The sequence below is a fragment of the Rhinatrema bivittatum genome, chromosome 9, assembly GCF_901001135.1.
Source record: "Rhinatrema bivittatum chromosome 9, aRhiBiv1.1, whole genome shotgun sequence".
Classification (NCBI taxonomy): Eukaryota; Metazoa; Chordata; class Amphibia; order Gymnophiona; family Rhinatrematidae; genus Rhinatrema; species Rhinatrema bivittatum.
The window spans coordinates 15,587,185-15,612,945 of record NC_042623.1 but is presented as its reverse complement, the minus strand read 5'-3'; the positions used below and the strand labels follow the sequence as shown (position 1 = coordinate 15,612,945).

Here is a 25,761-nt window from a genome sequence, read left to right as displayed (position 1 = left end):
TAGAAAGGTGACAGAGAAAAGCCAAATAACACGGTGAAGTCTACAGAATTAAACAATAATAACTGAGAGAAAAATGTCCGAGTGTCTTCAGTGCCATAATAGCAGTTAATTAGAAGTGGCTCAAAAAATCTCCATTTTGTTGCAAGTTCAAATGATGCAAGTGCTTATCATAAAAGGTTTAGAGAGACTTAGCTTTGCTCGGTGTTGCAGTGTTTTGAAAGTGCCATTAGGAAGGAATGATGCAGTAGACCTCATATTTGGGGGTATGCTCTGCAGTACAGGGATTGTAAAATGCATGAGGTGGAGGGGGGAATAGCACTTGGGAGTCTAGGAGTTTCTTGGAGATATGTAACAAGCTATCCTTAAATGTTAACAGAAGTAAATTAAGAGCTGAATTCTGAAAAGGATTTGCGCACGTAAAACCCGGTTTCAAGCACATGAATGGGTTGTAGGAATTTGCCCAGGGAGGATGCTCCCGTGAGCTCCCGCACTCACCGCTGCTGCTGGCTGGCGCTGCCAGGGCCTCTCATTGAGGTGGCGTCCAGCCGTCGCCGAATGTTGCCGACCATTGCTGATGAGATACGAGCCAGTCCACTGCCTCCTCTAAAAACAAAACAGAAGTCGGTCTAGGGTAGCCACAGATATAAATATGATTTGCACTTCATAAATTGCCGATGAAAAATTGATATACATAAAACAAATGTGACAGTACACTATTAAAAACTTTTTTGATTTGTTTTCATTCACAGATGGTTAGCATGTATAGAGTCAAGTGAGTGGGCACATTATGGGGTAGATTTTAAAAGGAGCGCGCGCGGCCTACATGTGCACATATACTCCCGATTTTATAACATGCGCACAGGGGTTGCACAATTATGCACCTTTGTGTGCCGAGCCGCGCTGCCTTCCCCATTCCCTCCCCCCTAGCCTGACCTTCCCACCCCTTCCCCTAACCTTTCCTCCCCACCCCTACTCTAACCCCCCCTGACCTTTATTTTACCTTTTGCGACTGCCTCCAGGCAGGCGCAAGTTGCGCGCGCCGGCAGCCTGCCGGCACGCAATCCTCCGACAGAGCAGCAATAGCCGCTCTGTTGGAGGCCTCTGGCCCCGCCCCACACACACCCCGCCCCTTTTTGCAAGCACCGGGACTTACACGCGTCCCGGGGATTTACGCGCGCCGTCGGGCCTTTTTAAAATAGGCCCGGCTCGCGTAACCCTTTTAAAATCTGGCCCAATGTGTGGTAGAACATATCCGTTATTACAACTTTTGAAAGCAGGTTATGTCAGATACCTCGCTAAAATAATAAGTCGATATATTTTAGTTTTAGTGTTGCTTGCTGTTTACAATTATACCGCGCCAAAAGGAACCGATTTGCACTTATATTGGTGTCTCCTGTTCTTTATATTTATACCGCGGCGAATGAGAATCATTTTACATCTATGTAGCATATGGGCACATCGTTGGAACTAACTGATTCTAAGTGCAAAGTAACAAGAAGTTGAATAGTACAGAATGGGGCAGATTTTAAAAGAAGCGTGCGCGGCCTACATGTGCGCGCGCTACCCGGCGTGTGCACATGTACCCCCGATTTTATAACATGAGCACGCAGGTGCACGCATGTTATAAAGTCGGGGGTCGTCGCGCGCAAGGGGGTGCACAGTTATGCACCGCGCGCGCGCTGAGCCTCGCTGCCTTCCCCTTCCCCTCTGGGCAGGCGCAAGTTGCACGCGCCAGCAGACTGCCGGCGCGCGATCCCAAGCACAGCGGCAAATGGCCTCTGACCCTGCCCCGCCCACGCTCCGCTCCCTTCCCACCCCTTTAGTAAAGCCCCGGGACGCGTGTAAGTCCCGGGGCTTGCAAAAAGGGGCGGGGCCAGAGGGCCAATGCCACTCGTCCTGGTGTGTAGTTTGTGACACAATGTATTCCAGGTTTTTTAAACATATGTTAAATTAATGTTATACACAGATGCGTAAGGTATTATTTTATTCGGTTGAAGATGTCCTCATTTAAACTGGATAGATATGAATGACTGAGTTGCTCGTTAGGATTCTAACCCGGTAACATTATGGTAACATTAGTGCTATGGTTTGAATGGCACAGTCTGGTTTTTAATGCAGCATGCGCCACAGTAAGACTGTGATGTAAGAGGTAAATGTGCTCAGTTGATTTAAGACAATCCGGAGCATTAGTCTAACTTAATGCATACATACATTAGAAGTTACTAAGACAATTGGTGACAGAAATATTTTTTTAACATAACTTTACCATGTGTTAATGACTGTAAATATCTCAATCCAAACGCATGTGATCATGATGAGGTTTGCACCATGTAATTTAGGCCTGGATTTATCAAAATGCACTAAATATCGCACGCGATAGGAAAAGGGCCGTGTTTTATGGTAATAGGCTGTTTATGACAAAGGGCCTCATTTTCTAAAGTATCGCAGGCCTGTGATACTTTAGAAGATGAGGGGCGGGGGGCTGAAATGGGGGGCGGGCCTGCGCTGCCGGTTTCGCACCCAATAGCGCCACACTAGGAGGTGTAGCTATTGGGAGCGAAATAGGCAGCGAAAAGGCACTTACCTTTTCGCTGTGCGCACCGTCGTCGCGGAGTCGGCCCCCGTCACGCCCTGACTCTTCCTCTTCCGGGGCCAACTCCACCCCCATTTTGGAATCGCACGCGAAAAGAGACATTTCGCGTACGAAACGTCCCTTACCGCGTGCGATACGTTTGGAAAATAAGGCCCAAAGTTTGCCATCTTAGCGCTTTGCATAGGTATTAGCACAAACTGCGATAACTTTTTTGCACTTTGCAATAAGTGCCAGAATTGTTGTATTTCCTACCTACAACTACTGGGGAGGGAGCGAGAGAGAGAGACCTAGCTTGATGTTACCCAGGAAGAGAGTCCATCAAGCTAGGTTGAGAGAACTCTGCACAAATCTCATCTTTGGGTGAGTTTCCTCACTGTGAAGGTCATCAAATCTTCACAAGAGAGCACTGTTCTGTTCGTACGTTGCACTCTGAATGTTAAAGTGGCCCCTAACTCCTACACTAATATCTAAACCTCATCTCGAGTAGCTAGGTGGGCCTCATATAGAGGTATGAGGGTCTTATAGCTAGTCTCTCTCTCTCTCTCTCTCTCTCTCCTGTGTTTCTAGCAGCTTAAAATGCTATTTGTGAAAACATCACAATATTGCAGGGCTTAACACAAATGAAAAAGGAGTAGTTAAAGATGATTTGCATTGTGTTATGTTGCTTTCGCATGCGTTAAAGGTGCTTAGCACATGTGAAAACGCCGTATAACACTTTGATAAATGACATCCTTAATTAGTAGAATAGATGATAAATTAATATAAATGAGTGAGTATCTATGCACATAATAAAAATAGTGCAGTCTTATTTGATTCCATTTTTTATATAAAAAAGTTAATATATATAAGGAAAAGTTAATATAATTAATTCTTGGATGTTTTAGCTCATATGTAATATAACCATGGAGTTATTAGTATTGGCCTAGTTATATCACAATCAAAGTGATAGATATGATAGTGCAAATTAATATTAAATTAACTAAATAATTGAATGGTTTAGTTTAACAATTCCTCTTTCATTTTAGAATCAATGTGAAATCATCAGGATATGTGCTTGTCAAATTAACATTATAACCACTATAAGAAGGTAACCATTTACCGGTAATATCATTTGGACATACTGAGCAAGTTTAATTAGTGTGACAATAGTGAGTCTAATGATTTTATTTTGAGATTTTTTAATATATTTTAGGTATCAATTTTGATACGATTTGCTTTTCATGTAAATATATTAAGAATATTAGGAATCATTGCAGACATTTTTCCCATAAAAGGAACTTGTTTAGAACCGAATATCTAATCTACATGTTTATTTCATTTTTTAGTTGATATTTACATCTTTACACAAATGTGTTCGTTGACACACTTATGAAGTATACAATCTAAAGGTATTTGTTGCCTTGGTATCTGATATTTTATATTTTTAACTTTAATCATGTTTGATTGGCTCACCTTTGTTCTCAAATTGTATGTGTTATATGATTTTCTCTATTCTTAGTAAACACATGTGGTATGTGGGCTCTCCTCCTCATATTGTTGGATTGAATGGATCTTATACACTCTGCTTAATACTAATGACGCTTTAAATTTAATTTATGTATTGGGTTGATTTATTATTATTTCTGATTTACTTTTAATTTGTTTTTAAATTTTAACATATGTACATAAATATTTCATACTTTTTACAGCCCCTGATGTAGCCGAAAAGGCAAAACTCGGCCAGAGTCAGGCGTTATTGTATTAAATAAATGTTTTTCCAAGGCATCGGTCTTGTTTTTGTTTTTTTCACATCACTGCCTCCCCTAGGCATGGGCTCACGTGCTTAATGGGCCGGATTTTAAAAAGGTTACGTGCGTAAATCCTCTGAATTTACATGCGTAACCGGCCTTGCGCATGCCGGGCCTGGTATTTTTAAAAGGCCCGGCGATGCGCGTAAAGCCCCGGGACGCGTGTAAGTCCTGGAGCTTGCAAAAAAGGCCGGGGAGGGGGTGGGGTGGGGTGGGGTGGGGGCGGTCTGGAGTGGGGCAGGGGCAGGCTCCCGCCACAACGGCCATATTTGCTGCTGTGCCGGGGATCGCATGCCGGCAGTTGGCCGGCGCGCACAACTTGCGCCTGCCCAGAGGCAGGCAAAAAGGTAAAATAAAAGTTTTGGAGGGGGGGGGTAGAGTAGGGCTGGGGGGGGAAAGGTTAGGGGAAGGGGTGGGAAGGTCAGGTTAGGGGGAAGGGAAGTTCCCTCTCAGGCTGCTCCTGGGAGGGAACGGGGGAAGGCTGCGCGGCTCGGTGCGCACAAGGTGCACAATTGTGCACCCCCTTGCGTGCGCTGACCCCGGATTTTATAACTTAAGTTATAAAATCGGGTGTACATGTGCACGCGCTGGGTAGCGCGCACACATGTTCGCCCGCGCACAACCTTTTAAAATCTACCCCAATATGCGCACCATGACAGGAAATCCAGAGTGGCGCCTCCAGATGACATCAGTCTCATCGCCTCTATAAGCTAAGGCCGCAGCAGTTCCTCACTTCAGCAACGGGTCTTCTACTCCTGAAATAGTGTGTGTTGCTCTTGCGTGTTGGTTCCTGATTCCTGTCCTGTCATCCTGAAGCCTTGTCTTGTCCAGCCTTGTCTTCTCTAGCCTTTCTCATCCATCCCTACTTTGTCCTTCTCATCTTGTCCAGTGTCATCAGTGTGTCTCTGTCCATCCTTGGCTTGACTCTTTGGATCTTGACCTCTTGCTTAGATATGACCATGATTTCCTACCGCCTGTACCTGACCCCTTGCCTGGATCTGACCACGACTGTCTGACGTCTGGACCTGACTCCAATGTGCCTTTGGACCATAGTCATCTCCACCTCCCTGGGAACCCACCTTAGTCCTGCCGACCACCAGAACCAAAGGGATCAACCTGCGGGGGAGGCGGCTGGTAAAGGTGAAGCTCCAGACTGTCCCGCTACAGGGCGTGTTCCCCAGTTCCTGGCGTAGACCTCATGGGTTCGCCCTCGAGGCTGATTCAACTACGCCGCAGCACAAAGGGCTCACACACCCGCCACCCTTCATACATGTGCACTGGAAAGAGACATTCCAGGAGTCAGAGCTTGCATGGGGAAACCATTCAAACACATGATTTTTGATTTTTGAAATCATGCACATAAGTGTACACATATACATTTGCACCCGCTATCTAGCAGGAATAAATGTTTGCACGTAAGTCCGCTTAGAAAATTCGGGCTAAAGTTTCCTTGAACTTTCTTCATGCAGCCACAGAGGCATTCACGGAGCGGGATGCCAGTGGCCAGTGGTAGGTGTCCACCTTCATGGAGTGGAAGGATGTAGGGCTGTCATCTCCCAATTAAATAAAAAACAAAAACAAAAAACAAAACAGGGATGGGATCCATCAGGTCTAGAGGACACATATAAAGAGCAGGTAGTAAAATACTGCACGGAGCGGCAGTAGCCACAGAGGCATTCACGGAGCGGGATGCCAGTGGCCAGTGGTAGGTGTCCATATAAAGAGCAGGTAGTAAAATACTGCACAGAGCGGCAGTAGCCACAGAGGCATTCACGGAGCGGGATGCCAGTGGCCAGTGGTAGGTGTCCACCTTCACGGAGCGGAAGGATGGAGGGCTGTCATCTCCCAATTAAATAAATAATAAAAAAACCCAGGGATGGGATCCATCAGTTCTAGAGGACGCATATAAAGAGCAGGTAGTAAAACACTGCATGGAGCGGCAGTAGCCACAGAGGCATTAACGGAGCGGGATGCCAGTGGCCGGTGGTAGGTGTCCACCTTCACAGAGTAGAAGGATGAAGGGCATCCATCTCCCAATTAAAAAAGAAAAGAAAAAAAGAAAAAAAAACAGGGATGGGTTCATGGGCTTATAGGTATTACCAATTATTAGGCTTTTCAATATTTGATGATAGTTAATGTGACTTTCAAGGCATTCTTCACTTTCGGTGCATGTCCGGCATGACTCCTTGCTTCAATGACAGGGGAAAAGAAAAACTGATACTTCACACATTTCCAGCATTGCCCTCTGCTTCATGGCAGAGAGCTATGCTGCCGCTTACCCAACTAATCAAACTTAATATTTCACTTGGAAGCAGCTCCAGCACTGCTCTCTACATTAATGGTGGGGGTGAAAGGGAAATAGAACCTAAGGTTACTAAGAGCCAAGAGAAACAGATAAGTATGAGAAAAAAGAAGTGTGAAGCTTGCTGGGCAGACTGGATGGACCGATTGGTCTTCTTCTGCCGTCATTTCTATGTTTCTATGTTTCAGACTTCAGCCCTACTATAAATTTACCCTCCCTTTGTAGTTAGTGAGTTACTGAGACATCCGAAACTGCTGGGATCTGAAAGGGGAGCTAGAGTCTCGGGCGGCAGCAGTCGTGGGTACAGTAGGTTTGTGCTGGAGAATGGTGCAGAATCCACTCATGGAAGAGGCTCATGCACAGGGTGTGCCAGTTACAGCGAAGGAATGAGATTAAATGAAAAGATGGGTGTTTGCAGGGGAGGGAAGGAAACATTCAGAAATGTTTGAAATACGGTAAGTGAAATGGTGAGGCTGGAAAGTGGATGAACAGAAAAGAAAAGGGAAGGGCTTCCAACGTGGAGATCATTGTCCATGCTCACAGAAGGGGAGAAGAGCCTTGGTGAGCCACTGGTTTTAGACTGATCGGAAGGCCTATTGCACTTTCACAGGACACGCAGGGTGTGGGAAGAAAAGGCAGACTAGCAACTTCCTCTTGCAGGTCTTCTTTGATGCAACTTGTGGACCCCAGTGTTTGTTGTAGGATAGCTGGGAGGATTCAACTGCAGAACTCATGAATGGCTGGGTGTGTGTTGGATGCTGATATTAAAATGTAGAGATGAACTGTGGCTGTGGTAACCTGCTAGATGAGTTATTATTATTGCTTTGTTGAAATTGTATGTAAAATGCTCTTCTGGATTCAATAAAAATATCTGAACACACACAAGCAAGAGCATTTAGGACTAATCCCCCACCTGGTAGCCATTAGAAACGTCACTGTTGTATCCTTATTTTTGAAGTGTTTTTATCAGCTGCAGGGAACTTCCTTAGCACAAATCAATCCAGGGGCCCTGGAGCTGGCTGGCCTGGATTTGGCGTGATGTCACAGCTGACATCACCGGCATGGCATGAACCAATCAGAGCTCTCGCCGTGCCACCTTATTCATGGCAATGTGGCTCCATTCAAGCGCTGGGGAAAAGAGGCTGAAGGGACAGTGATCGAGCAGATGCAGCAGGACCTGGTGTCGGGTGGGTAGGAAACATTCGCGCTGGCCATGTGGGCACTGTCAAAACTGGTACTCAACGGGCGTAGCTTCCGTTCGATGGCACGTAACTCATCAACGGGCAAGATTAAGCTGTAATGAAACCCGTTTGGAGCCACCCAACAAGAGAAAACTCACTTGGACATCACCAGCAAGCAGAGAATGGCAGCCTTTAATTTGGTTGGAGTGAGGCAGGGGGCCATAAATATTTCATGTGGCTGGTAAGCAAGAACAAGGAAAGTTACTGGCAATAAGTCACAGACAAGAGGCTGGCGAAGGAGATTAGAAGGAAGGTTGGCAGATATAGCTGGGACTCTGAAATGTGCCCAATTATACTGCCTTTGATCTTTACTCAAAGCGCTGGCCTTCCTATGACCAGTTCTGTCCATTACTGGATCTTGTTTTAATGACATGTTAAATGCAGTGGGCGGCAAGAGGCAGGACTTGCTATTTTATGCAAGTGATATCTTCCTGTTGTCCCAAAAAATATACTTAAAACATAGTGGAATTTCACTCCTACCGGTATTCTACTTTCACTTGCTTAATATCAAAACAAGAGCAATTTCTTTCATCTCTAGGTCAGCAGGCCCAACGTGTCTCACTTCACGTGCTGACCTTATGGGAAATGAATTGGTAGTTTCGGTCCAGTTCCTCGCAGACCAACATGGGGTCAACGTGACTAAAAGCAAAATCCCACCAGCACAATCTGGCACCAGTGGGAAAGATTGCACAATCATGAGGACCAAGTTCCCTGCAGTGCAGGATGCAGAGGCTGGCAGGGCAGTGACAGTGTAGGGAGGGGTGGAGGGTCGGTGTGTTTCTCTGTGTGTGTGTGTGTGTGTGTGTGTGTGTGTGTGTGTGTGTGGCAGGACTGTACAGATTTCCAGTGTTGTCCATGCAGCATCTTTTGCAAGCAATAACGTCACTGTACAAACATTTTTGAAAATCAAATTCTTTTCCCAGCCCTAGTGGGGATGAAGGTGTGTCCTAAGTCAATAATGTATTCTTTGATGCAGAGAAAACATATAATCCTGGTTTATGGTTAAGCCTTCCCCAGGGAGCTTGTGGAATTACACAGCCCACAAGCAAACTCCTTGGACAGAAATTGAAAATAAAACGAGGTGTGATAGCAGAGCGTACGTTGTCCCAGTGGCTTTTTCTCTAGAACCTAAACAAGCCTGTAGCTCTGTTTCCGTTTTATAAACCTTGCCTTTCCCTGTATTCCCTAAAGATATTTGCACAACTCATCTTGCTGGTCATGTCAGAACTGCAGCTGTGCACTTTACTTCCACAAGAACACTGCAGGCAGATTCTATTACACGATTCCTTAGTGGGCTGAGAGCAAACACAAAGGCAAGATGGATTTTGTAGCAAGCTGGGGGAATCCACAGTGGTTGATAGTAAAAGGAAACTCTTTCTAGCTCCTTTGATTTGGATAATTTGCACAAATTCCTTTCTTCCACCCTCTCCCGCGTGTATCCTACTACCAGGGGAGCTGGGCTTAGTGTTTAGGGAACAGCAGAGGGCTTGGGTAAAAGGGTTGTGTGTGTGTGTGGAGCGGGTGAGGGCGGGCGTCTGTCAGGATGGTAAAGGTTCACAGAACTGCAGACTCGTGCTTCTCTCACTTCAGAACGCTGGAAACTTAAACTATAAAATCTCTGGCCCATGCCAATAACTGGGCTTCTCAGCTGGGCTCTGTCACAACCCAGCCAAATGCATGTCCTCCTTCTACCTGCCCCAGCACCGCACCCATCAGTTAGCATCATCAGGACGCTTTATAGCTTAATCTTAACATGTGACAATGCAGCATGCAGGGCAGTAGGCTTAAGACCTGTAACACTGCACTCCATGGTGTGGGGGATTTGCACTCAGATCCCCTGTATGTTGGGGCTGATTGAGCCTGGGTGTGCTATGGAGATGGGAATGCCCTGAAGGATAGGGGTCAATACAAGTCCCCCTGCCTAGGGAAGAGCGGTGAAGATGGTGGAATCAGAGGGGATAACATATGTGCTTTATTACATGTTGCTGTCTACATCTATATATACAGTTATACATATGTATAGATGTAGATATGTATGAGAGAATACATTCTAAAGCAGAAAGTTAAAAATACAAATATTTCCAGCCTGATATTCCTGTAGTAAATCAAGCCAGATGTACTAAAGGTTTTCTCCCATTGTATGTCTATGGGAAAGTCCTGATAGCCGGGGCTCCTGGCTACAGCACTTTGAAATCTGTGTGCTGTCTCTGGCTGATATTCAGGAACTAAGATCAGCCTTCTGGTGAAGTTGTCTGCAGCCCAGTTTCCCATATACCTGAATCCAGCCTCACTATAAGGCAGTTGTCCTTTACCGAAACACAGCTCTTACAAACTAGGCATTTCCTCTACGCTAAATTGAATTCCCTGCAGAAGCAAAAAGCACATAAAATCCAAATCCACGAATAGCATGTACAAGTATTTTTATAACCCCGTCTGTGTACAGCGCACTGCACCAGAGCTGTCACATGAATACCAGATCACAGTCTAAGCTTCAGCATTGGGAGGTTTCGTGTCTTGCATGGTTAAGTGAGTGGAGGGATCTGAACTGGGGATCCAATCCCAGGTCCACAACATTGCAAGGGGAGAAAGTGCCCGAAGGTAAATGCATAGCAAAAGGATCCTGAATTGTTCAGAATGTGAACTAATCCGATAAGCAACTGAACACTGTTGTTGCATGCATCAACCTAAGAGAAACCCACAGAACGTCTTGGGAGGAGGCCTTGGGTCAATTAACATCTGCTGCAGTTAAAGTCCCCCCAAAATGCCCTGAATCATACATACCCGTCGCTGCGGGAAGTCCACCTGCCCGGCCACCCGCTGGCTCACCTGCAAACACCCAAAAACAGTCTCCATTAGCTTTCTCTCTTAAAATGCGATTTCACTCTATTATCAGCAACTAATCATTTCTTTGTGCTGCCGACTTCATCCATCCACACCTCCTGCTGATATTCAAAGGTTTTGTCCGGTTAAGTTTATGAGTTAGCCAGACAAAAAAAGCCAAGATTTTAATATTTCCCCCCCTACCGAGCAGATACATTCTGGGCACACGGAAAAATATATCCGGGATAAAAAGACGGAGGAGGCATTCTGGGAGCAGGGCTGAGCTGGTGCTAAATTTACCGACACAAGTCTGGTGAGAAGCATACCTGGACCGAAAGTTATCCGGATATCAGCAGCAGCAGACTTGTCCAGACAAACAGCACCGAATATCCGGATAAAGTTACGTGCATAACTTACCTGCTCGCCCGCTCTCTGCATTTTGACCTCCATATTTAAAATGTTTTACTCCTATTGGGAGACTTAAATGTGGAGGGATGGGGATTACCCCACTTTCATTACCACCGGAGAGAGGGAGGGGAATGAACTTTCTGACACACACACACCCCTCCTCTCTCTCCCTTCCCATTCCTGACCCCAGGCTTCTCCCCCCCACACTTCCAACCTTCTCCCCTCTCCCCTCAGTATTCTTCTTCATCCCCCACCCCAGCCTACTTTCCTGACTCCCTTCCCTTACCCCTGCACTATATCCCTCCCTCTCCAGCCCATCGCCAACATTCTCTCCCCCCTCCCTCTCCCAAACCTGACCCCTGTATTCTCCCTCTTTCCCCCATGTACTGCCGAGGCTGTGCCATGTGGCTAGTGTAGGCCTCTTTCTGATCCTCCTCTATTGGATATGTCTCTGCTAAGTATGGGGCTGATGCAATGAAGTGTGTCCAGCCTAGTGCATGGGATCACACGCGGTTCGATGTACATTTTGGACGCGCTAGAGTAGTGCCGGACACAGTAAGGAGATTAGCGCATCCAAAAACGTGCACCCTAACAAATGCGAACCTGATAGCCCTCGTTAGATGTTAACTGCATGTGGATGAGGACATTGGCTGTTACCCTCGATGCAGTACAGCGCTGGGCTCCCAATGCACACTTTTTAATGCGGCAAATTTAACTCCAGCCTTGGAGGTGGAGTAAAGTCAGCATGCAGTCAGGGGCTCATGAAAACCAATAAAAACCAGGTCTCAGTGTTGTGATAAGTGGGTCCTTCTCCTTAGAATCGTTGTGACACTTTAATATACTGCTTTTGCAAGGGTAAAATAATTGTATATTTTCACTTCATTAAAAAAAAAAAAAAACCATCACCACACAATTTGGATGTCCATAGCAAGGGACGCCTAATATTTTGCTGAGGTTGCTGAAGTGAATTATAGGGAAAAAAGAAGCAGGATCAAAACGAAGGCTCATATTGGGCGCCCGATGCAATAAATTATTGAGTGCTACGGATGCTCAATTCTCCATTAGTGCGCCCTTTTTAACGCTGCCTATCATTTAAGTAAGGCATTGGGTGCCCAGGGAATGTGGCTGTGTTGTGGTAGCCCGTTAAGCGCCCGTTTTCAGCCTGCATCTTATTACACTGGCCTCTAAGTGTGCCATTTTCACTAGTGCATGCTAAAAGGATACTGCCCCCTGCTGGATGTGGCCGGGATTACACCAGCAGAGATCCCAGGAGTTCCCCAGGCCATTTATAGAGAGTCAGAGAATCATGAACAACATTACAATGATTTCAAGCTTTATTAGACCGGATTAATCTGATCTGTTAGTCATCCTTAACATCCCTTTGCTGTGCTCTATGTAAAATGTTATGCAAAAAATGACGTATAGAATGTGTGCATGTGTTTATACTGATATCGCACTATCAGGCTCCTCTGCACCTCTCCTTTGGAGGCGGCAGTGTCAGAACTGTCACTTATCGCACTGTCTGACCGTCTGTCTCCTTTGCTTTCTGTAGCTCCGACAGGGGGGCTTCAGCAACGATGCATTCACATATCTCTAAGAGGGGGACCATTTAAAGCTAATTCAGATTCTGCACCGCAGTCTTCCACCCCTAATTTTGGAGCATCTTCAGTTTTGAACCAATAAAAAAAATAAAAAAAATAAATCTGCTGTCAGATTCTGCATCCCCTCCTCCCGCTAACAATTCTGCTTAGTTCAGTCGGTCCCCCTAGCAATGCAGAGCGTTAGAGGTTCTCAGACTTGTACCATTAGTGGCGTAGAAGTGGGGGAGAGCTTCTGTTCGTACATCTCCCGGAAAGTAAAGCTGCGCTGTGCCACCGCGCTCCCCCTACACTCACTGGGGAGGGGGTTCTTGTTCCGCTCTGGTAAGGGTCCCCCAGCGGGGTCGGGCGACAGGGGCATTAACCCTCCCCCTCCCCACCCCATGTCCATCGTGCGGGCTCCCAACCTCAGGCGAAAGACTTCAGGCCACCACTGACCACCGCAGGCCACCACTGACCACCGCAGGCCGCCCCTGACAGCTCCTAGAGAAGCTTCAGGGGAACCTGTTATCACCCCCCCAGCCTGCATTGCAAATGTGGCTGCAGCTGAACGGTCTCCCGGGGAAGGCAGCAGGAGCTGAGATCCAGCCTTCAGCGCCGGGGGAACCGGGACCGTCGCTTTCCGTCCCCGGTTATCCTTCCCTCCTCCTTCCTCTGGGGCCCTCCGTTCTGCACTGGATGGGGGGAGGTGGAAGAGCCGCCGCCTCGGTCCCGAAAAACACCTCCTCCCCTCCCCTGTGCCGCAGCCCCCGGGCACCTCTCCTCCCTGCCCCGGCAATGCAAGACCTGTCCCATTAAAGGGGGTGTGGGAGCCCCGGGATTGGGGAGCAGGGGGAAACCCTTCTGCGCGCTCCTGATGGCCATTGCCGCGGAGAAAGCCAAACAGAAGATCCTCCCTAGTTTAGTGCCTACGCTTTCCACTTCTTTTCATTTCTTTCCAAAAGCTGCGGGAAGAACCTGCAGCATCAAACCGCACCGCACACCAGATTAATGCCCAGGTCTCGACGCGTTACGCCCGGCTTAAACGCTCCGCAGGTATCGCGCCCTAGCTGCTCACGTTTAACGCGCTAAGGAGGCGCGCTGACCTGAGCGGGGACCTACCGCGTCTCGGCTGTGAGTGTTCGTCCCGAGCCCTTCCAGATCCCCCTCCGGGACCTCCAGAGCCTCCTCCCCGGGGCAGCAGAGCAGCAGCAGCAGCAGCAGGATCATGGCGACCCTTGGAGGCAGTGCGAAGAGGAGCAGCGCTCCTGGAAGAGGGAAGATCGGGGCTGAGGGGGACCTGGCAGGGAGCAGCCTCCCAGGGAAGTTCACAGTTCCCGAGGAGGGAGAGAGAGAAGTCTTCGCAGACCCTCCCTGGGACGTCAGGAAGCGCAGCCGCCCTGCCCTGCCCTTCCCGGCTCTTGCTGCACAGCAGAGATCGCTGCCAATCACAGGAACTCAGCCACCGGGCTAGTGACGGAAGCGCCTCAAGCCCAGTGCCATCGGGACCACCGAAGGCTTTTCGGGGTCCATGCTGAGGCAGACGGGGATCTTGTGTGCCCGGACCTGCTCCCTGCAGGAAGGAGAGATTGCCGACCCCCCCCCCCCCCCCCCTGTGGGTGGGTGTCCGGGACAGCAGGGTTAGGTGGTTGCACCCTTTCCTCCCCAGCAGGAACCTGACCTGGAGAAGGGGAATCCTGACCAGAAGGGATCCCGAGCTTCCATAGGACCCCCCCCCCCCCCTTCAGGGCAGGGATCAGGGATCAGGGAGGGAGTCCAAAGTGTGCCCTCGCCCCTCTCTGCCAGCCTTCCCCAGGGTGGGTGGCGATCCCCTAACTTCGAGCGGAGCTTCAGGTGCTCGATGCACATTCGGGGGCGCTGAACAAATGCGGAGAGTTCCCGCACAATATTCAGGTTTTCAACCTGCAGGCGCTTCTGAGCTGGAAACGCTGGCGCTCGCTCAGACGTGACCTCCTCCTTCCCAGGTACTTAACCTCCTCCTTCCCAGGTGCTTAACCTCCTCCTTCCCAGGTTCTTAACCTCCTCCTTCCCAGGTACTTAACCTCCTCCTTCCCAGGTGCTTAACCTCCTCCTTCCCAGGTTCTTAACCTCCTCCTTCCCAGGTGCTTAACAGAGGGCACCTGGCAACAGCCGGGACAGACCTGATCGCACGATTGGGAGACTGGAAAGCCAAGGATCGTAATGCTGGGCTGGAAAGGAAAACCCCTCTTCTGTAGTATTTTTCACGTTACCTCTCAGGTAAACTCCTCTCTCTGATCCAAGTCAGGATTTAATATCCATCCTTTTCGCTAGAACTGCCTCTCCCCGAAGCCCTCAGCAAATAAAGGCCAGGGAAGAATATAGTAACCGAAACCCGACATGAGGTTGTACGGTCTCCCCAGCCCCTTCACCTCTCCACGCCCAGGGATGCAAAGAAATGCAGAAAGGAGTGGCAGTCGCTTTCTTTTGTTATTTTCAGAATTAAGCGGGGTTTTTTGTTTTGTTTTGTTTTGCTTCCTTTCTCTGAACTGGATTGTGTCGAAATTACTTCTACTGCAGAAAAGCGGGCACAGTGTAAGCAATGGAGAAGGCAGATAATATTCTTTTATCGGTTGGGTAGTACTTATTTACTTTTTATTTAACTGGTTTTTAAATACCGACATTGGTTAATAACATCACATGGGTTTCCATCAAACAGAAATGCAGCATAAAGGCTTTACAGAGAACTAATTTTGAACTGGGGGATGGGAGATAGTAAATAACAGAAACTGGGGGGAGGGGAAGGCTGGAGGTAAAATAGGAGATATTACAATAATATCCTTCAGCTTATGCACAATCAATACATGTGTGATACCGAGAGCATATGGGGGGTGTATGATGTTAGAAACGGGCAGGAAATATGAGATGGAATAATTAATCATGCACACTGTAATGGAGTTATCTTACATTACAAGCAGTGCATTTCCATTTTATAGTTCATTCCTTAGGCTCAGAGATAGAATAAGTAGTAGAAGGTTACTAGCAAGAGAATTTATGTTTTGTAGTTATAACAGAGAGTTTGGTACAGGAGGGAGATGTAGGAGTTGCAGAAGGTGTGGTCGGGAGGGTCTGGGGGGGGGGGGTAGGCTTGCTTGAACAGCTGGAACAGCTGCAGTAAAAGCCCAGCGCTTCCCAGTCTGGGAATTAAGGACAAACTCAATTCAGGCTGAAAAAAAGACCAACACCGAATTCCTTATTGCTGCTGCAAACCAGCTAATGAGCCTTAAGTAATTACCAAGCCATAATTAGCGAGCTGGTTTCCTCTTCTGAAAGGGAAAAGGTAACCATTGCCGAGTTGCAGCTTAAATGCCATTCTCTTACACCCTGTAAAATAAGTTATTTACAAGAGGATTGCGATTATTTATAAAGCGCGGAGCTCTAGCATAAAAGGGACTAATGTTGCACGCTGGGATGGGGATCCTGGGATACAACGTTACTAACTGATGCTCAAACCTGTCCTCCCTCCCTCCCTCTCACAAGCAATGGAGGTTTCAGGACATCCCAGTGAATATGCATGAGATGCATTTGCATATATTGGAAGCAGTGCATGCAAATGTATCTCGTGCATATTCATTAGCAACTTAATGAAACCCCAGTTGTATCCCAGTACCTACTGGTAGGATACTGCCGCTTTAAAAGGAAGTAACCTGCTTCCATTCTACTCTCTTCATGGCTGGGACACGCCTTTCTACAGGACAAATCCAATACTCAGATTGTGGTGTAATAAAAATAACATTAAAAGCATAATACATAAGAACATAACATATACCATACTGGGTCAGACCAAGGGTCCATCAAGCCCAGCATCCTGTTTCCAACAGAGGCCAATCCTGACCACAAATACCCAAACATTAGATAAATCACAAGTTACTATTGCTTTATAATTACCGTAATAACAGTTTATGGATTTTTCCTCTAGAAACTTATCCAAACTTTTTTAAAACCCAGTTACACTAACTGCCATAACCACATCCTCTGGCAATGAATTCCAGAGCTTAACTATGCACTGAGTGAAAAAAAATTTTCTTTGATTTGTTTTAAATGAGCTACTTGCTACCTTCATGGAGTGCCCCCTGGCCTTTAATTATCTGAGAGAGTAAATAACTAATTTATAACTTGTTCAGGTCCTTTCATGATTTTGTAGACTTTTATCATATCCCCCCCTCAGTAGTCTCTTCTCCAAACTTCTCCAAATGGGAGGAGGAAAAGCTTAGTGTTTAGAGCAGTGGGTCATGAACCAGAAGACCAGCGGTCAAGTCCAGCTGTCACTCCTTGTGACCTTGGGTAAGTCATTTAGCCTCCATTGCCTCAGGTACAAACTTAGATTATAAGCCCTCTGGGGATAGGGAAATACCTACAGTACCTGAATGTAAACCGGTGTGATATCTCAGATCAAATGTTGGTATATAAAAACTGAACAGCCCTAATTTCTTTAACCTTTCCTCATAGGGCAGCAGTTCCATGCCCCTTATCGTTTTGGTTGCCCTTCTCTGTACTTTCTCCAGTGCAGCTATATCCTTTGTGAGATGCGACGACCAGAATTGTACACAGTATTCAAGGTGTGGTTGCACCTTGGAGCGATATAGAGGCATTATTACCAACACTAATAAAAGAGCCCACATCACACCAATTCTTCACAGCCTTCACTGGCTTCCTATAAAAGCCAGAATTACCTTCAAGACATTATCAATGATCCACAAGGATATTATGGGCATCGCCCACCTAAATCTAAACTCCAACTCCGCCCTCACACATCACAAAGACCTATCAGATACAATTACAAAGGTTCCTTATATGCTCCCCCGATCAAAACTTCTCTAACAAAACGAGCTCTCTCCACAGCCGGGCCCACCCTCTGGAACTCATTACCGCTGGATCTACGCCAAGAGACATGTCATCTAACTTTTAAGAAAAACCTAAAAACGTGGCTCTTCCGGCAAGCCTATCCAGAATCACAGGAACACTCCGACACCGGTCAAAGAGCAAAATAGTCCACTATAAGTTCCACGACCGCCCATACCCCCTCTAGGCCCGACTACGCCTTATCTGGACAGCCCACTTGTTTTGAAAGACTCCTATGTTGATGCATTAGTTCTTTAGCTCATGCATTACTCATGTTTATGCCCATCAACACTGTTCTCTGTTACCTGTATATCACAATTTAGCCTACCCTCTTTTTTAGCTATTCCTTACATTTATTCACGTTATTTTGACGAGTTATTGTTGTCTATTTAATATTTAATATTTATGTTCTTATGTTCAGAAACTCTGTTTAATGTAACGCCTTAACCGCGACTGTTTTGTTCTATGGAAACCGACCTGATTCGATATTTGTATCGAGAATGTCGGTATATAAAAATCCTAAATAAATAAATAAATAAATAAATAAATAAATAATGACATTTTCTGTTTTATTTACCATTCCCTTCCTAATAATTCCTAACATTCTGTTTGCTTTTTTGACTGCTGCAGCACACTGAGCCGACGATTTTAAAGTATTATCCACTATGATGCCTAGATCTTTTTCCTGGGAGGTAGCTCCTAATATGGAACCTAACATCATGTAACTACAGCAAGGGTTATTTTTCCCTATATGCAACACCTTGCATTATCCACATTAAATTTCATCTGGCATTTGGATGCCCAATCTTCCAGTCTCTCAAGATCCTCCTGCAATTCATCACAATCCGCTTGAGATTTAACTACTCTGAATAATTTTGTATCATCCGCAAATTTGATAACCTCACTCGTCGTATCCCTTTCCAGATCATTTATAAATATATTGAAAAGCACCGGTCAAAGTACAGATCCCTGAGGCACTCCACTGTTTACCTTTTTCCACTGAGAAAATTGTCCATTTAATCCATATTCTAGTTTAGGGATGTGAATCGTTTTAGGACGATTAAAATTATCGTCCGATAATTTTAATATCGTCTTAAACCGTTATGGAACACAATACAATACAGATTCTAACGATTTATCGTTATAAATCGTTAGAATCGTGAGCCGGCACACTAAAACCCCCTAAAACCCACCCCCGACCCTTTAAATTAAATCCCCCACCCTCCCGAACCCCCCCCCCAATAACTTAAATAACCTGCGGGTCCAGCGGCGGTCCGGAACGGCAGCGGTCCGGAACGGGCTCCTGCTCCTGAATCTTGTCGTCTTCAGCCGGCGCCATTTTCCAAAATGGCACCGAAAAATGGCGGCGGCCATAGACGAAAAAGATTGGACGGCAGGAGGTCCTTCCGGACCCCCGCTGGACTTTTGGCAAGTCTCGTGGGGGTCAGGAGGCCCCCCACAAGCTGGCCAAAAGTTCCTGGAGGTCCAGCGGGGGTCAGGGAGCGATTTCCCGCCGCGAATCGTTTTCGTACGGAAAATGGCGCCGGCCATACGCGTATGGCGCCGGCAGGAGATCGACTGCAGGAGGTCGTTCAGCGAGGGTTCCGGCGCCTCGCTGAACGACCTCCTGCAGTCGATCTCCTGCCGGCGCCATTTTCCGTACGAAAACGATTCGCGGCAGGAAATCGCTCCCTGACCCCCGCTGGACCTCCAGGAACTTTTGGCCAGCTTGTGGGGGGCCTCCTGACCCCCACGAGACTTGCCAAAAGTCCAGCAGGGGTCCGGAAGGACCTCCTGCCGTCCAATCTTTTTCGTCTATGGCCGCCGCCATTTTTCGGCGCCATTTTGGAAAATGGCGCCGGCTGAAGACGACAAGATTCAGGAGCAGGAGCCCGTTCCGGACCGCTGCCGTTCCGGACCGCCGCTGGACCCGCAGGTTATTTAAGTTATTTGGGGGGGGGGGTTCGGGAGGGTGGGGGATTTAATTTAAAGGGTCGGGGGTGGGTTTTAGGGGGTTTTAATGTGCCGGTTTTTCGATTTTTTCGATTTTTAACGATTTTTCACGATTTTTCACGATATTTTACCCCCCCAAACGGCAACAATACGATTCCCTCCCCCTCCCAGCCGAAATCGATCGTTAAGACGATCGAGGACACGATTCACATCCCTATTCTAGTTACATCAGGATTAAATACAAATATTATAGCAGAAAGCATAACAAACATCATAAATTGTCATAAAATTAAACAGTCATATCTATAATAATCCCATAACCTCCACTATCACTAAGTGAGAAAAAAGCGTTTACTTAATTTAAGATGACAATAAACATTAGGACTACCCAAGGCTGTAATCCCACCTGAACCACCAATCCCAAATTATAACATAATCTCATATAAAGCAAAACCAGACCCCCAAAAATGAGTACTACAGGACCCACAAAGAGGTCCACTTCTACCACCATGTGCACTGCAAAGGCTTTTACTGATGCTTCTTCTCCATTGGAGGTGTCTACAAAATGGGATCTCATTGAGGAAAGGACTTCTGGTCTTGTTAAAAGGTCACCACTGGCATTTGGTTGTAAGGAACACAATGCAGCACATTTTGTACCCCTGGACCCTGCTTCCACCAGACCAGAAGTGTCCCAGAGAGTGCTGGCATAGTGTTCAGCATGGAATTAGCACATGGAACATACGGTAAATCCATAGGACATCACGGCAGATGCCACTCTGAGGTCATTATAGTACATAATTGTTACAATTCCTCCCATAGCTGTGCCACGGGAGGCCTCTCACCTTCTCTGGAGGCTGCTCCGAAGCCGGGTCCTTCCCTGAGTAATCGTCCAGATCTTGCTCCACAGCCTGGGAGGCCTTCGGTGTCAGCAGGGCCTACCTGAGGCCTACTCTATGGCAGCCTGGATGCTCTGGTGTGGGCCACGCCCTTCTCCTAGGGATGGGCCCGCAGCTCCTCTCAACTTTTGTAGGGCCAGAGAGGTGTGGCCCATCTGGACTCCTCCCAGGCAGTTGCCTGCTCCTGGGGTATAAAAGCTCTTCTCCTGCACTCATGCATTGCCTTGCATTGGAGTTACTTGGTAACATGGAATAGACTTAGTTTTTGGGTACTTGCCAGGTTCCTATGGCCTGGATTGGCCACTGTTGGAAACAAGATGCTGGGCTTGATGGACCCTTGGTCTGACTCAGTATGGCATGTTCTTATGTTCTTATGTCCTCTTCCAGTGTGCCGTCAGGCCTTCGGTCTTTGTTCCAGTTTGGTGTCCAGTGAATTGCACATTCCTGATGTTTCCTTGATGTTGGTTCCTGTTGTTCCTGTCCCAGTCCTCGCTCCTGACTGCCGGTGTGCAGTACCTCGCTTCTGACTGCCGGTGTGCAGTACGTGGGAGCGGGACCTACGCTGGTCCCGCTCCCGCGGATGTAGGACAGAGTGGTCCATGACCAGACCAGTGGTACTGGCTGTGTAGAGCGCCCTGAGGAACTGTGCTAATGGCTGAACCTTCCAAGTTCCTGAGTCTACGTCTACAGTCTATGGTTCCCGAGTCTTCATCTTCTGTTCCTGAACCTCTGTCTGCCCACGCCCTGAGTCCGGCCTGCTGCCTTTTGCCATCCCAGCAGCAGGTCCGAAAGGGCCGGGAATGGTCGGAGGACTGTTGATTACCAACATTCCATAGTTGGTTCCAGAGGCCTGCAGGTCCGGCTGGGGGTCGGGCCGTCTCTCGCCACCCACGCTGTCACACGCTACACCTACCCTTGGCGTGGTCCTGATCCACCTGGGATTGTGCCAGGGGCCCAAGGGCACACTCTCTCTAAGGGGGACCGCTCTCCCAGCGCTCCCCATAACAGAATGCAAGGCCTTCTGAAGGCCGTCCGAAACATAACAGAATGCAAGGCCATGTGCCCGATGTACATGGTCCGGTGTTGGGACTTGCCTTGTTCCTGGAATCCTGCTTCCAAGTTGTTTCTGGACCCAAAAAATTTTTTTCCCTGGTTCTTGTTTCCTCGACCTGCTGGAGGCACCAGCTTCTTCTACGCTCACAACCTACTGGAGGCGCCAGCTTCTGCTACTCGTCTGGTTCCCATGACCCGCAGGAGGCGCCTGCGCTCCTCCTGATGTTTTTGCCATAGCCTGCTCTCACCCTGGATTCCCACCCTTGTTTCTTGTTTCTGGTCTTCTGTCCTTGTTCTGCTTTTGCTCGTATCTGCTGTTTTCCTCTTGTTGCTTGTCGGTGCTGTGTGCGGTTTTGCTTGTTGGTGCGGTTTTGCTTGTCGGTGCTGTGTGTTGTTGGGCATGTTGCTCGTGTGTGCTGTTGTTGTGGTTCTTGCTTGTCTTCTATTCTCTATTCTGCTTTGTTCCTGGTCCTCCCATAAGGGGATCGGGCCCCCTTTAAGGGGGGGGAAACTGTTACTATCCCTCCCATAGCTGTGCCACGGGAGGCCTCTCACCTTCTCTGGAGGCCGCTCCGAAGCCGGGGCCTTGCCTGAGTAATCGTCTGGATCTTGCTCCACAGCCTGGGAGGCCTTCGGTGTCAGCAGGGCCTACCTAAGGCCTACTCCACTGCAGCCTGGATGCTCTGGTGTGGGCCACGCCCTTCTCCTAGGGGCGGGCCAGCAGCTCCTCTCCACTCTTGTAGGGCCAGAGAGGGGTGGCCCATCTGGACTCCTTCCAGGCAGTTGCCTGCTCCTGAGGTATAAAAGCTCTTCTCTCGCACTCATGCATTGCCTTGCATTGGAGTTACTCGTCTCTGGAGGTCTCCTCTTCCAGCACTCCGTCAGGCCTTCGTTCTTTGTTCCAGCTTGGTATCCAGTGTCTTGCACGTTCCTGATGTTTCCTGATGTTCCTTGATGTTGGTTCCTGTTGCTCCTGTCTCAGTCCTCGCTCCTGACTGCCGGTGTGCAGTACCTCGTTCTCTTCCTATGCTGGTCCTGCTCCCGCGGATGTAGGACAGGGTGGTCCATGACCAGACCAGTGGTAGGGCGCCCTGAGGGACCGTACCAACGTCTGAACCTTCCAAGTTCCTGAGTCTACATCTATAGTCTACAGTTTCCAAGTCTTTGTCTTCAGTTCCTGAACCTTCGTTTGTTCTCGTCCTGCGCTGGTTCTGTTCCCGCGGATGTAGGACAGGGTGGTCCGTGACCAGACCAGTGGTACTGGCTGTGTAGGGTGCCCTGAGGGACTGTGCTAATGTCTGAACCTTCCAAGTTCCTGAGTCTACGTCTACAGTCTATGGTTCCCGAGTCTTTGTCTTCTGTTCCTGAACCTCCGTCTGCCCACGCCCTGAGTCCGGCCTGCTGCCTTTTGCCATCCCAGCGGCAGGTCCGAAAGGGCCGGGAACGGTCGGAGGACTGTTCATTACCAACATTCCATAGTTGGTTCCAGAGGCCTGCAGGTCCGGCTGGGGGTCGGGCCGTCTCTCGCCACCCACGCTGTCACACGCTACACCTACCCTTGGCGCGGTCCTGATCCACCTGGGATTGTGCCAGGGGCTCAAGGGCACACTCCCTCTAAGGGGGACCGCTCTCCCAGCGCTCCCCATAACAGAATGCAAGGCCTTCCGAAGGCCGTCCGAAACATAACAATAATCATGCATTCCTTACACCAATACCTCTGATATGATTGGAAGAGGCCCTGTAATTCTGTTATAATGTATCTAGGGACATTCATTTACATTTTTATTTGATTTCTCCTTGGAAAAATTACTTCGTTGTAACAAATACGAAACAAATCAGTGGTAAGGTCATTTTTCCACTGATTATTTTTCTTTTGCTGTAAAATTGAATTCCCATGAAAAACAAAATAAAAACTGAAAACGAAAATCCCTAAATATATCTTTAGATGGTTACATGTCCTGTAGGACTCTACAATCACCTGATACATTCCGGACACTCGAGTTTCCAATTGTATGTAAATGAATCTTTATAACTCGGCAGTACTTGCTAGTGTCCCTGCTGTTACTATAGATGCTTTCTTAAACCAAGTCCTTCATGTAATTAGCAGAGCTGTCTGCACTGCTGCAGCATTTTCTATCTTTTTTTTTTAAGTATGATTTTTCTTTTAGACTTTTTTTTTAGACATAAAGTTGAGTGCCCAGTTACAAGTTTTGATTCCTGTGTCACATCAGTCCTGGATCTCCTGATTTACTTACATATCTTTTTTCTTTGAAATACATCAAATAAATAAGTTGTTCTAGACCTGCAGGCGAGACACGGGATTATTTGTAACCTGTAGTGTGGACACTGCATTGCCGTTGTTCTGTTTAAGGTGAGTGCTCTCCCTGGTACCCTGACGCAATACGAGTGCAGGAAAGGATATGAGATTTCATTCAAGTACTTTTAGCTGGATTAAAAGAGGAATTCCGGTGGGAGGATTAGGGAGGTTTAGGTCAGGGAGTGAACATTTAGGTTTTTAAAAGTGCATCAGTTATTTGGCCCCATTTCTTCACCTGCAGAACTGGGCACTTTGTACGTGCCAGGGACAGTAAAATGTCTTTTTTGGTTTGGGGGGGCGATCAAGCTGACCAAACTCTGTCCTCCTCCCCACCCCCCTTCCCTCTGTTCCCTCTCCCCCTACCAGTTTCTTCCCTGCCATCCCTTCTCTCTCTCTTATGATCACCCTTCCCTCCTTCCTCGCTGATCAGCGTCAGCAGGAGAGTGGTGGTACCTCAGGCCGCACTTCCTCCTCTTCATCTGCCGCCGGGCCCACCTGGTGCATTGAACCGTGGAGCTGTACAGAGTCCCGTTTGGTTCAAAGCAGCAGTCGGGCCCAGAGCTGCAGACGTGGAGGAGGCAGTTGATGCACACACTGCGGCTCTACTCCTCCTCTTCCTCCTCCTGCCCAACCTGGTCCCAGATCTCCCACAGCGACTCTGTGGAAAGGGCTGGAATTTGGTTGGCACATGGCCCGCTGCGGCCCATCCCATTCCAATGCCCGTGAGGCTCACATATCTTTAGCAAAGAAACACTACCCAGGTAGTTACCTTGCACCCAAGCAGGCTACCCAAAACTGCCCCTTTTATGGTGTTCCCTCTCAAGGGCATCAACATTTAGTCAATAGCCTTTAGCAAAAGAAAGTCACCGAGGCTCGCTTCACCCAGAGCTTTTTGGCCTCTGCGGTGGATCTTGGAAAACATCCAAACGATAACTGTTATAAAAGCAGACATTTAAGAGATATTTGGCAATAAATAAATAAATAAATAAAGACATTTGCCATGGTCTGAAATAAGACATTGGGAGCATGCAAGAAGATAAAGCACCCTCCACCTCAATAAACATCTGATGTGCCCAATACAGAGAACACTGTATATTCTCTGGCAGCCCATGGATGCAAATATATTTTACTGAAAGGTTTGGCAAACTCATTTGATTAACCTGCGAAATTCAGGCGGTTTCATCCACTTGGTTTGCAAACATGTTTCCAAAGCACTCATGGGTCCATAATTAGGACATAGAAAATCCAGCTTGATTTACGGTGCTTAAATCATTCTGTTCCAGTCCAGCTCTGTCAAATCAAATTTCCTTAACTCCCAGTGTGGTGTTGGATGAGCTCACAGCCTTCTGCGCTCTCAGATATTGGGGAGCAGATGGTTTGAATTTGCAGCCTTGATTTATTTTGACCACCAGCAACATGAGAATTTGTCCAAATGTATGGGCCAGATGTACTAAAAGGGGGTTATCCCATTCTGGGCCTATGGGACGAATGCTTGGTAGAGAGGCCCCAATAATAACAGACTTTTTCGAAACTCACAATTCCTGGAGTAGTCACCACGTGCCCTCAGATTGATCCTGCATGTGGGGACGATAGGGAGACGGGTGCTGTAATGAGACATCCCAGCTGATAATCTGTCGCAGCCTCTTCATGCACTATGACGATCAGTTCATTGCTCTGAGCACTCCTGAGTAATCCTGAGCTCTCTGCGCCATCTGGTGCTCACTCTTTTTATGAGAGTAAAAAAAAAAAAAAATCCAGACAACTAAGACGAAGAAATAGAGCAGAGGGGATTTCTCTCATTCCTGTGCACGTGGGAAAATACTTGGCACATTAGACCTCCAAAGTGAAGTAATCCAAGCTGCCATGTCCAAGCGTGACTTTAGCAGGTGAAAAGAAGATTTTAACAGCATTTGTGTATGGGTGTGTGCATGGG

At 47.6% G+C, this 25,761-nt stretch overlaps 1 protein-coding gene across 1 annotated transcript in view; it reads right to left on the bottom strand.

Moving 5' to 3' along the window:
- Nucleotides 1-14,284, bottom strand: part of ITIH5 (inter-alpha-trypsin inhibitor heavy chain 5) — a 122,087-nt gene extending 107,803 nt beyond the window's left edge. Inside the window, exons 1-3 of the mRNA XM_029615681.1 lie at nucleotides 13,851-14,284; nucleotides 10,705-10,749; nucleotides 496-603 (exon numbers count right to left, since the gene is read on the bottom strand). Of these exons, the coding sequence (XP_029471541.1) occupies nucleotides 496-603; nucleotides 10,705-10,749; nucleotides 13,851-13,958 (261 nt within the window). The 5' untranslated portion in view covers nucleotides 13,959-14,284. The remainder of the gene's footprint in view (nucleotides 1-495; nucleotides 604-10,704; nucleotides 10,750-13,850) is intronic.
- Nucleotides 14,285-25,761: the final 11,477 nt, after the last annotated feature.